The 12,033-nt window shown below is 42.9% G+C and overlaps 1 protein-coding gene across 3 annotated transcripts in view; it reads right to left on the reverse strand.

Annotated features, from left to right (window-relative positions):
* Positions 1 to 12,033, reverse strand: part of LOC125432535 (serine/threonine-protein phosphatase 4 regulatory subunit 1-like) — a 66,448-nt gene that overhangs the window by 21,449 nt on the left and 32,966 nt on the right. For all 3 annotated transcript variants that reach the window (XM_048496156.1, XM_048496155.1, XM_048496157.1), the window contains 3 exons: positions 8,551 to 8,658; positions 7,156 to 7,221; positions 2,281 to 2,439 (listed from right to left, as the gene is read on the reverse strand). In XM_048496156.1, the coding sequence (XP_048352113.1) occupies positions 2,281 to 2,439; positions 7,156 to 7,221; positions 8,551 to 8,658 (333 nt within the window). The remainder of the gene's footprint in view (positions 1 to 2,280; positions 2,440 to 7,155; positions 7,222 to 8,550; positions 8,659 to 12,033) is intronic.

Consider the following 12,033-nt stretch of genomic DNA (forward strand, 5'->3'; position numbering starts at 1 on the left):
GGAAGATTAAGTAAAAATAAAAACACGCAAAGGACTGAGTGACCATTCTTCTATGAGCTAAGCATTCGCAAGCCTCGGCTCATTTTAATCAGCTCTCACTTGTAATAGTTAATACCTTTTACAGAATACTAACTAAGAAACGAAAAACTTCCAGGAGCCAAGGGATTAAAAAATGCAGGCTTATTTATGCAAACAAAGCAATTCTATATATAATTGTATTGCATGAGCGAGAACAATTTTTAAATATTTTGTGAAGTTGGATCAAAGAAGCAATGTTGAACATATAACGGCTAGATTTATGCTATATTTTAACATCGTAGCAATAAAGATAATGTATTATTTTGTATTATGCAGGTTTCCCAGTGGCTTTCTTGGAATTTTTTCCCCATATACGTACATCTGAAACATGGCACTGCTGATGATACCTTTGACTCAGTGCCCCTAAGCCTCCAAACATGTGGCCAAAGCTGTCAATCTACTTGTTGCCATGGGAATCAGCTTAATCTATCAGGGGGATGTACATATGCAACCCAGATGTTGTGCACAATCTGTTTCAAAAGCTCCCCAAGTCTAGAAAGGGACCTACTCCGAGAAGCCAGCTTTTGTGTGCACGTTCCCCTTATGTGAAAGCCAGTGTGGTGTAGTGGTTAAGAGCAGGTGCACTCTAATCAGGAGAACAGGGTTTGATTCTCCGCTCTGCAGCCTGAGCTGTGGAGGCTTATCTGTTGAACCAGATGTGTTTCTGCACTCCAACACATGCCAGCTGGGCGAGCTTGGGCTAGTCACAGTTCTTCGGAGCTCTCTCAGCCTCACCCACCTCACAGGGTGTTTGTTATGGTGGGGGGAAGGGAAAGGAGATTGTAAGACCCTTTGAGTCTCCTTACAGGAGACTCAGGGGGAAAACAAATCCAAACTCTTCTTCTTCTGAATGGACCAGAGTGCTAGAATTCCTCCCTACTATTAAGCTTTGGTCTGAGACAAAAATCAGCTAGACAGTCAGAGTCATTGGCTGGCTTTGGTCCCAGAAGGTCGGACCAGAATCAACGGGTTGAAATCGCATCAAAATTGCTTTTGGCTAAACATTAAGAGGAACCTTTTTGACATTGAGAACAGTTCCTCAGTAAAACAGGCTTCCATCGGAGGTGAAGGGCTCTCTTTCTTTGGAGGCTTTGAAGCAAAGGTTAGATGGCCATCTGACAGCGGTGCTGATTCTGTGGATTTAGGCAGATCATGATAAGGAGAGTTGCATCAGTTCTCAGGTCTCATGGCCCTTTCTAACATGCCCTGGTAATGCTGCTTGCCACTTTAGGGTCAGGAAGGAATTTTCCTCCAGGCTAGATTGGCCAGGGATCCTGAAGGGTTTTTTTTAACCTTCCTTGGGTCATAGAGCAGGGGGTCACGGGTGCGGGGGGGGGGGGAGCAATTGCGAATTTTCTGCATTTTGTAGGGGTTTGGACTAATGACCACTGAAGTTCCTTCCAGTTTAATGTTTCTATACCGCAACTAGCTACACTGCTTGCAAGAAAGGAATGGTTCAGCTAAACCACTGATAAACTGAAGGTAAAACATGCATTTGCCCCCAGAAGGAAAGATATTTGCACAAATGCAATTTTCCTCAGTCCTTAGTAATGTCATGTCAAATCAATTTTGAAAATGAGAGAGACTTAATACAGGATCCCCAACAGCTGGTGAGGCTCTCGGTAGAACCAAGGAATAGCCCGTTTTCCACCAGAGCTGTGATCATGAATAAAGAAATAAAGTAAAAAGGCGTTCCCTGCTCGTTTCTCTAATGAAGTCAAAAGAAAAATGTTATCCTTCTGCCCATAGCAAACGATGGATTAAGATTCATTTTGAGAGCTGATCCTAATCGTCATCTGAAGATGGCTACTTCCTTCCTCCTAATAATATTTTTCTGTTACGTGATATACAGTGAAAGTTTTAAACTGCCTTATAGTTGATGCTTCTCATTCTAGCTATTCAGAGTTGAGAAAGGGTACTGGCTGTTATGGACCAGTAAAGAACAAACTGTTATTGGTTTTCTGGGGTAGGTGGCCGTGGTCTGGTAGTTTTGGCTTCTAATGTTTTCCATCAGAAAACGTTACGCCTCGTACCTCTGAAGGCATCAGCCACAGATGCGGGAGAAACCTTCGGAGCAAAAACTACCAGACCACAGCCACACAGCCCAGAAAATCCACAACAGCCAGTTGATTCTGCCCATGAAAGCCTTCAACAACACATCGGCAAAGAACTATCAGGGTGCAGCTGTAACCTCCAACTTACCCATCTGCAAGGGTCACTGATGAGACTGATAAAAAGGGGAGACAACTTGCTTCTTCTAACTTCAGGTGACGTCGTGTAGGAGACAGCCATGAAGCATTCGGCACACGCCTTCCTCATACCCCAAACGCTATCGGAGCAAAGCTCAAAAAACTTAGGAATCTGACAAAATAAAGCAAAGAAACACCACATTAGTTGTAAAACGTGTGTGTATGAAGCACTGTCAAGTTGCTTTGGACTTACGGTGGCCCTATGAATTAATGACCTCGTATCCTAACTTTTACAGCCTTGCTTAGTTAAGTCTTGCAAACTGAGGACTGTGGCTTCCTTTGCAGAGTCAATTCATCCACTTGGGGTCTTCCTCTTTCCCTGCTGCTTTCAGCTTTTCCTAACATTGCGGCCTTTTACACTGACTTTTCTCTTCTCATAAAGTTAAAAAGTACGACATGTAGAACCTCAGTTTAGTCATTTCTAGAAACATTACAGGCTTGAGCAGCAGTGGCGTAGTGGATAAGAGGATGTGTACTCTAATCTGGAGGAACCGGGTTTGCCGCTTGAGCTGTGGAGGCTTATCTGGGGAATTCAGATTAGCCTGTGCACTCCCACACACGCCAGCTGGGTGACCTTGGGCTAGTCACAGTTCTTCTGAGCTCTCTCAGCCCCACCTACCTCACAGGGTGTTTGTTGTGAGGGGGGAAGGGAAAGGAGTTTGTTAACCCCTTTCAGTCTCCTTACAGGAGAGAAAGGGGGGATATAAATCCAACTCTTCTTCTTCTTCTTCTTGATGGGATCTAGAACATGCTTATTTGTCTTCTTGGCAGTCCAGTTCTACAACAGCCACTTCATTATTGATTTGACTGCAGCCCTGAACACACTTTCTTCACTTTTAAATAATCGAAAGACTGGGATGAAAGCTCGCTTTCCTGCTGGCTCGCACTTTGTAGAAGGGCAAATGAATCCAAGTGACATTAACAGAGATATCTAAAATAAACCCCCGCGTTATGTCTATCTCAGTGACATTGCGGCTCTAGACACCGAGTGCAGGCCACGCTTGTAAGCAAATACTCATGTCACCCAAGCTGCCTGTCAATTTGATTTACTTCAGACTCGGATGAGAAGGTGACAGCAAGGGCCAGATTACTTTAAAAATATTCGTGCCCTTTCAGCAGGGCTTAAAGAAGGAATGCTGACATGAAGGATTACGCGTCCAAAATGAAGTTGTCAATTGCAGCCACCACCTTAGATAGCTAAAGAAGCAGCACGGACATAAGAGAGATGGGAAATGCTTATGGAAGATACTGTCAAATGCAAATGTTCTTCCAGCCTTAGGGGCTCAGTGCAACTTAATTCTATGTCATCTAGCCAAAGAATGCATGTAAAGAGGGTCTCCTTCTTCACTAAGGTATTAGGCTGCCAGACAGAGGAAAAGATAAAAGCTCATGCCTTTGGAAATTGCTGGGATCATAAGCCATACAGAAGGTTACGTTAGCAGGAGCAGACTGCCCTCTTGTCATCTAAATTCCCTCCTGAGCCAGAATTCCTATCTGCATTCTAAGCGCCAAAGCAAATTGTTTTAAGAACTTTTATTTGACACTGTGGCAAAACAGGGGGGAAACCATGATCACTGCTTGCCGAACTGTACACATTTAAAAGTCTAAGTTGTCAGTGTTTCAGCTGAAGAACTGTCCCAACGTCACACAGTAAGCTTCATAGTAGGGTTGGGACTTGAACTTGGGTAACTCCCACCACAATTGGGTGCTCTAACTACAGTGGGACTCTCTTTTCCAAAGTTCTCCAGCGATCTGCAATCCAAACTAAGGACATGACCACTGGTTTTACCCTCCCACTAGATGAAGATAGGTAGATGGATGATAGATGGATGGAAGATGGATGATAGATGGATGGAAGATGGATGGAAGATGGATGGAAGATGGATGGAAGATGGATGAAAGATGGATAGAGGATGAATGGAAGGATGAATGGAAGGATGAATGGAAGGATGAATGGAAGATGGATGGATGGATGGATGGATGGATGGATGGATGGATGGATGGATGGATGGATGGATGGATGGATGGATGGATGGATGGATGGATGGATGGATGGATGGATGGGATGGATGGATGGATGGATGGATGGATGGATGGATGGGTAGATAAACCTCTAAAACTCCCATCCATGCGCTCTGCTTAAGAACACCCTCCAGAACCAATCTGCTAAACTTGTGTCAGTGGTGATTTGCTTGTAGGATGGACGGTAGAACTTCCTTTGTTTGATAGACCTCTTTTTTTTAGTTCAATATCTTTCTTAATATACAATTTAAAATACAATGTCAGTAATTTTAACAAATAATCTGCCCTAAATATAAAGACTTCTTCACAAAAACAAGGTGAATGTCCTCTCTATATCCTCACTCACTCACTTTCATCATACTAATATACTGATAATAGTATTCTATTTCTACTACAATGATGTCTACACACTGCTGTCTAATGTATAAAGCCTATGGTTGACAAATCTTTTTTACATTTCATCAGGTAGGTGATAAATGGTTTCCAGGTGCTAAGATACCGGTCTGGGTCTTATCCTCTAATTCTGTTTGTTAATTTGTTCACTTCAGCTGAATCTATCAGTTTTTCCATCCATTCTTCTTTTGTTGGTACTTCGGTTCCTTTCCAATTCTGAGAAATCGCCATCTTGCCACTGTAACCATATATGTCATAAGTAATGTTCTTCCTTTCAGCCACCCTGAGAGGTGTGTTTCACTGGTGCTGGGACTATTAGCAACTTCTCTTCCTTGTGTTCTATCTGGTATTGATAGGAACATAAGAGCTGTTGTAGGGGTCTGGTGTGATATCGCCCCAACTGAATAGCGTCCAGATTGAAAAATCAGCAACCTCAGTAGGCTTGAGAGGACGGTGAGGGATGACGTACAGCTGGCGATCATGAGCTGCACCATGCTCCGGATCTTCTTGGCCTTCTGATCTGTGACGAACAGGGCTCCCTTGACCATGATGACGACTGACCTCAAGATAATCCAGGGTTTGGCTCCCCTCTCCGTCCTTCTCTTCAGAAGCCCTCATGTTAGCTCTGATAGGTGCAGATCAGCCCAAGACTGGAGAAAAAAAGCCTCTCTCTTCAAGGCAGAGATACTGCCAAGGTTGAGGTGAAAAGCGAGCCAGAGACAAGCAAAAGGCAACTTAAAGGGAGGTATGGAGAGAACAGTAGAACACTGAGACAGAAGCGGCACAAATGAAGAAGGAGAAGAATAGATAAGAGTTGTAAGAGCTCAGGCAATGAACAACTGCTCTCCCCTAAGGCAGGAAAAGAACTAAGGTTGCATGGATAACTCCCACAGGAAACAGAAAAGTTCTAGTTCCTGCCTCCCAGGCCAATGGTGGGAATTACCCAGGCAGATGTCCTCTGAGCTCAGTCGGAGAACTCCTTAGAGTGTCTTGATAGCTTTCAGTTAGATTTTAGGGGGAGGGGGGTGTTACTGCGGAACACCCTTGGAAACAGGAATATTTTGCCTTACAGAACTATTGCACAGATCCCAAATGATCTCATTTTCACCCTGATAAATAGTGAAGCAATTATGGTGCTTATTTCATTATTTTAGTGATTGGAGAAGGAACTGCAATACACCTTTCTGAGGTCTGCTGCGGTTTTCTTTTCCTCTCTTTCCCCCCTGCCATTCCCCTCTATATATAGAGCTATGAATCATGAAAACCACAGGAAAACATTCTTTTACATCTGAAAATAACAGCAGTCCTCAGCTGCAATTCCCCACCTGCCCTTCACAAGAACTTAATTCTAACTTAATAAGGCAGAAGCTCAAGTAAGAAGTTTTAATTCAATATTTCTTTTGGTATCAGTAAATTCTGTTCCTTAATAAAAGGTGGTCAACGAAAGGTGGTCGACTATTCAGAAATGATAGAAGAGTGATGTGCTAACAGTGCAATCCTAAAGACTATTATTTCACAGAATCATAGGCTGATTTTGCATGGGCCAAAAACAGTGGTGGGAAAACTGTGTGAAAACAGTATAAACTCTTTTACACCGTTTTAAACCCTTTTACACCATTTTCACACTGTTTTCACACTGCTGTTTTTGGCCCATGCGGAATCAGCCATAGAGTTGGAAGGGACCACAAGGGCCAGCCAGTCCAACCACCAAAGAAAGTGGGGGGGGGGATCCAAACCCAACCTAAAAACAACCTAGGAACCAAAAAGGTTGAAAAATCTAATAACTATCCATTAATGTATAATACAGTCCAGTCCAACCCTTAGCCATGTAGGAATACAGAATTAAAGCACTCACAACAGATGGCCATTTAGCCTTTGTTTAAAAACCTCCAAAGAAGGAGACTCTATCACCCTCCGAGACAGCATATTCCACTGTCAAACAGCCACAACTGTCAGGAAGTTCTTCCTAATGTTTAGGTGGAACCTCTTGTCTAGTAGTCTGAATCCATTACTCCTTGTCCTAATCTGTGGAGCAGCAGAAAACAAGCTTGCTCCCCCTTCACCATGACATCCCTTCAAATATTTAAACATGGCTATCAATTCACCCCTTAATCGTCTCTTCTCCAGACTAAACACACTTAGACTGGGCTTAGACACTAGAGTAACTCTGTTTAGGATTGCACTGTCGGTTGACTTTCCATGGCCAGGGGCAGAAGACACACACAAAGCTCCCTGCCACAAAAGTCCTCCCCATATATATCAGGAGAGGGAAACATTGTGTACGTAACCAAGGATGATTGATTATTTTAATGCTTCTCTGATTTTCTTTCCTGCTTTGCATAAAATGCAGCTCCATGCAACAATGTTAACTCTAAGACTTGGGGGGCGGGGGGATGTCAGATTATTAACATACCAAGCTCTTCTCTGTAGCTTCTTGCCCTACAGCATTGCAGATATCACCAAAATTTGCTGCACAAACCTGCAATAAGAAAAAAAAGACTTTTATTTTTCATTTCCTATTACATGTCATGTTTCATTTTACGGACATCATCACAGCTCTTCATGAAATGTTTTTTTCTTCTGTTTCATTCAAACCACCACAGGAAAAGAAATACTGTATTTCCAACCTATAATTTTAATCCAACCATATAACAAGGCTCCTTAGAGTCTGCAGCAGCTACCATCTGAACATTGTTATGCACAGCAACATCTGCTCAAGACACTTTATGGAGAATGCATCATAAATAAATACACATACAGGCAGGTTGTGAGGATCATCAAAACTCTTATTCAGAATAGGACTTGAGTCTGTGGTAAACTTTCAAATGTATGAAGAAGAAGAAGAAGAAGAAGAAGAAGAAGAAGAAGAAGAAGAAGAGGAGGAGGAGGAGGAGGAGGAGGAGCAGCAGCAGCAGCAGCAGCAGCAGCAGCAGCAGCTTGGGTTTATACCCCACCTTCCTCTCCTGTAAGGAGACTCCAGGCATCTTACAAACTCCTTTCCCCTTCTTCTCCCCACAACAGACACCTTGTGAGGTAGGTGGGGCTGAGAGCTTTCTGCGAGAACTCTGACTACTAGCCCAAGGTCACCCTGCAAGCTTCTTGTAGAAGAGCAGGGAAAACAAACCTGTTCTCCAGATTAGAGTCAACCACTCTTAACCACTACAGCTCTCAAGTATTTTGTACAACTGTGGACTACTTTCAGCTAAAGCTAGTGCCACTTATCACCTACACTTCAGGACAGCCACTGTTTGGAAATTACGTAAATTTATATTTTCATAATTTCATAACTGTAACCTGTATTTTATTTGCTTCATTAATACCCAGCTTTTCCTCCCAATCAGGACCCAAACTGGCTTACATTTTTCTCCTCTGCTTCATTTTATTCTCGTTACAACCCTCTGAAGTAGGTTAAACTAAGAATACAAGACCGGTTCAAGTTCACCCAAGAAGATCCGTGGCAGAGTTGGGATTTGAACCTGGGCCTCAGAGACTATAGTCCCACACTCTAGCCATTACACCAGGCTGCCTCACTGTAAGTTTGCACAAATGTAGATGGAACACAACACAAATCTGTCTCGTATAGTGTCTGTTCTCTACAATGTCTGTTCTCTACAGAGGAATGAGGTCCTTCTTTTACTCATGTGACCTGAAGGCAAGTAAAATGATTGACAGCAAAAGAGGCAGCCCTGCACTCTGACACTCTCTGTCATTTTCTGCAGCTAGCCTGCACATGTCAGATTCCCTGTTTGGGGGGTGGGGTGGGGGCGGTCCCTCATGGGAGCCTCAGAGACTATAAAGATGAACTAACCTTCCGGACTTGAAAAAGTTTCCCATCTCCACAGAGCTCACAGAATCGGGGAAGAAGCAAACGTTCAACTGTCGACTTGTTTACCATAGAAGCCATTTTGCAGATAATCTAATAAGGAGAGAAAAAGGAAAAAAATTATTTTATTATTTCCCCCTTGGACCCAGCAGTTCTGCTGAAAGTGGTGTTACACATTGAGGTTTGTCTAAAAGAGCATTGGGGTTCAAGAAATAATCGACACAGCTAAGAACATGAAAAGTAAAAAAGTCTCTGGATTCTAATGGTTTTTATGCATTTGAAGAAAGCCTTATAGATCAGTTACTTAAAACTGCTGTCTGCAGAGTTCATTCCATTCCAAAATCATGGAATGAAGATCTTAAGCACACGAAGTCTTATAGGAAGGAAATAACCAAGCCTTCTCTAGTTCCTTTTGGCTCATTTTACTATTTAAATTATGGCTATATATTTGAACTGCATCTTGCAGAAAACAATCTTAATCCAGTTCAAACAGAATTTCTAAGGGACTGGGAAAAGATCAACACCCTGCAACACCCACGCCATGCCGCGGCCTGGTCACACCCACGCCGCAGCACCGCCCAGGGCATCATACACCCCCCGACCCGTTGGCGCTACACCACTGATGTATACAGTATAAGATGTTATGGTGGGATAGGAAACTGTAAGCTAAAGCAGTTTAGAAGAGTGTAGATAAAAATAAATATCAAGTATATCAACTCTAGGTCAAAGGGAATATTGTAAGCAATCACAATTTGCAGATTATCCAATATTTGTGCAAATATGGTTTGAAATCTCTAGTCCCAGAATGGCCTTTCTGCTAACTCAGAGAACTCCTGCCTTGTCAAGATTAGGTTTTAGATTGCTCACCCTCATCCAGTCCCTTTATAACTCCAAGCACGGGTTCAGAGCATCAACAGCATCCTCAGAATGACATGGAAAAGAAGAGTGGGGTATCATCTGCATATTGATGACACAGCAGCCCAATGACCTCTCCCACCAGCTTCACATAGATATTAGATAGCATGGTGGAGAAAAGTGAATCCTGCAGGACAGCCAGGAAACAAGAGCAGGAATCTCCCAGCACCATCTTCCTTCATATAACTTGGGTCAAAGATCGTTTTGTAGTCAAAGGGCAGGCTAAAATATAAATATTGATGAGGTCCTACAACAAAATGTTCCAAAGCATTTCCTCTTGCATTGTTCATCTTAGAAATTTTGAAGGGGCATTTCCGATGGGTTGGGGGGGATGGTGTTAAAACATCTGTTCCTCAAGTACCACTGCTCCCACAAAAACAACAATGCCATGAAAATATGTTGTCTGAAGACTACTAATTTGACTACCTTGAACTGGCAAAGCATGAAAGAAGGGAGCAACACCCCCCCCCTTCCTGGAGCTGCTTTCATCTGTTCTACCGCTTCCCTGTCACTAAAAGTTTTAGTCATTAATTGGGTTGAATTTTTTTGGGGGGGAGGGGGCGGGTTCTGTGGAGTGTAATATTGTAAGCTACTCTGGGTCCACAACTGAGTGAGCAAAAGCAGGTTAAAAAGTATCCTAAATAAATTCCTAACTGTGCTTTAAAATGTTTCCTCATACTGGGGAAGGTTCAGTCCAGCAAAGAATGCTCTTTTACTCTCCTATTAGGATTTGACAGCAACTAGAAAACAGCATGCTGTTTACATGGGGGGGGGAGTGTCTCCCCCCCATCATGTTTTTTTACATATTTGAGTATTCCCCTAAGAATGCAGAAGCCTTCCTCATTATTGCTGATGCGCTGTTGGCGTTGCTATAGTAATTGGCACTGTCCAGAGATAACACTGTTATATAACTCTTACATCATCTTCTAATTTTGGTAAGATTTTGTGGCATTTAAGTAACAGCCCTATCCTTTTTTTTATAGATCCCTTTATGGTTTTCCTGAAAAGGCATTAATTCTGTAGATATATTCATAGCATGAAAAAAGGACTGTGCTCATGATTTCATCCAGCATCTCACTGCTACACTTATAGGCTCAGTCAGACCTTTTCCTGTAGCACCAAAAACTGCGGGAGGGGGGACACAGGAGGCAGGATTCTGCCAAAACAAATGACTGCTACTAATACAGGTGATCACACATTGGAAACTACATCAGTGGATCGACAGGGATTCCACTAGCAACAGACTGCAACGAGCATTACCACCCCCTGAACTTTCATTTCGTCCCATTTATTTTATTAAAATATTTGTACTCTACCTATCCTCTTGGCTAAAGGAGGCTTGAGGTTAATAACAAAACATTATACAGTGGAACCTCGGTTTTCGTTGGTAATCCGTCCAAAAAGAATCAATGAAAACTGAAACCGATGAAAACCGAGGCAAACTTTTCCAAAGGAATCAAAGTAAATCCAATTAATCCGTTCTAGGCACTCCAAAAAACATACCCAAAACACATTTTTGGGTGAATAAACATAGTGTTTAATGCTGAAAACAGTAACAAACAATAACACTAGGACCAGCTTCAGAGCCAGTGGACCAATGTCGCACTTGAAAGCTGTCCAAAGAGGTCTGTTTCTGACGCCTCTTTAAGATTTGTCTGAAATGGGGCAAGACATTGTCATTAAACAAGTTGCAGACACGGCCTGCAGCAGCTTTGCCCGGGTGATTTTTCTCCACAAACCCCTGCACCTTACTGCAAATCGATGAAAACCGAGGAAAATCAATGAAAACGAAGACAAATTTTTCACTGAAAAAATCGATGAAAGCTGAAACCGATTAAAACTGAAGGCAATGAAAACCGAGGTTCCACTGCAGATTAAAACCAGATAAAATAAAACTTACAAATACCTTTCCTTCCACCCCGACCCCATAAAAGATGCCTTCTGCTCATAACCCATCAAAAGCTCTGGCAAACAGAAAAGATCTCTAACATGGCAGCTCCCCTCACTTCTTCAGAGGGTCCGTTCCAAACAGTGGAAGCCCTGATGGAAAATGGCCAGGCTCTGGTCGATGCCAGGTGGTTCACCCCAATGGGGGGATGGGGGACGGGATGGGACAGCCAGCAAGTGCTTCAACACCACAACAACATGCGAGAGACAGCAGTCCTCTCCTCTCCCAAAGAGTGACAACTAAGGACTTCTACGCATATCTGGGTTCTTAAAATCAAATAAAATGAGCTCTTCCCTCAAGCCTTAAGGATCAAACAGTTTTCAGTTTTGCTTCCTTTAAAGGCTCCTATGCCACAAGACCGTAGGAGAAAAAAAAAATCCACATATCTCAAGTCTTTCACAAAGCTATTAAGTTGCCAAAACAACAAAAAAGTTCACTCAAATATTGTAAGGATAAATTTTGATATTTTTACAGATGTTATACAGTGGAACCTTGGTGTTCGCCGGTAATCTGTCCGGCGACGGCCAGCGAACACCAAAAACGTTTGCGTAGCCTCGGAAGCCGAGGCTTCCGACAACTTCCAAGTGCGGAAGACGGCGCCCAGC

Source organism: Sphaerodactylus townsendi, linkage group LG05, assembly GCF_021028975.2.
Source record: "Sphaerodactylus townsendi isolate TG3544 linkage group LG05, MPM_Stown_v2.3, whole genome shotgun sequence".
In the NCBI taxonomy this organism is placed as follows: Eukaryota; Metazoa; Chordata; class Lepidosauria; order Squamata; family Sphaerodactylidae; genus Sphaerodactylus; species Sphaerodactylus townsendi.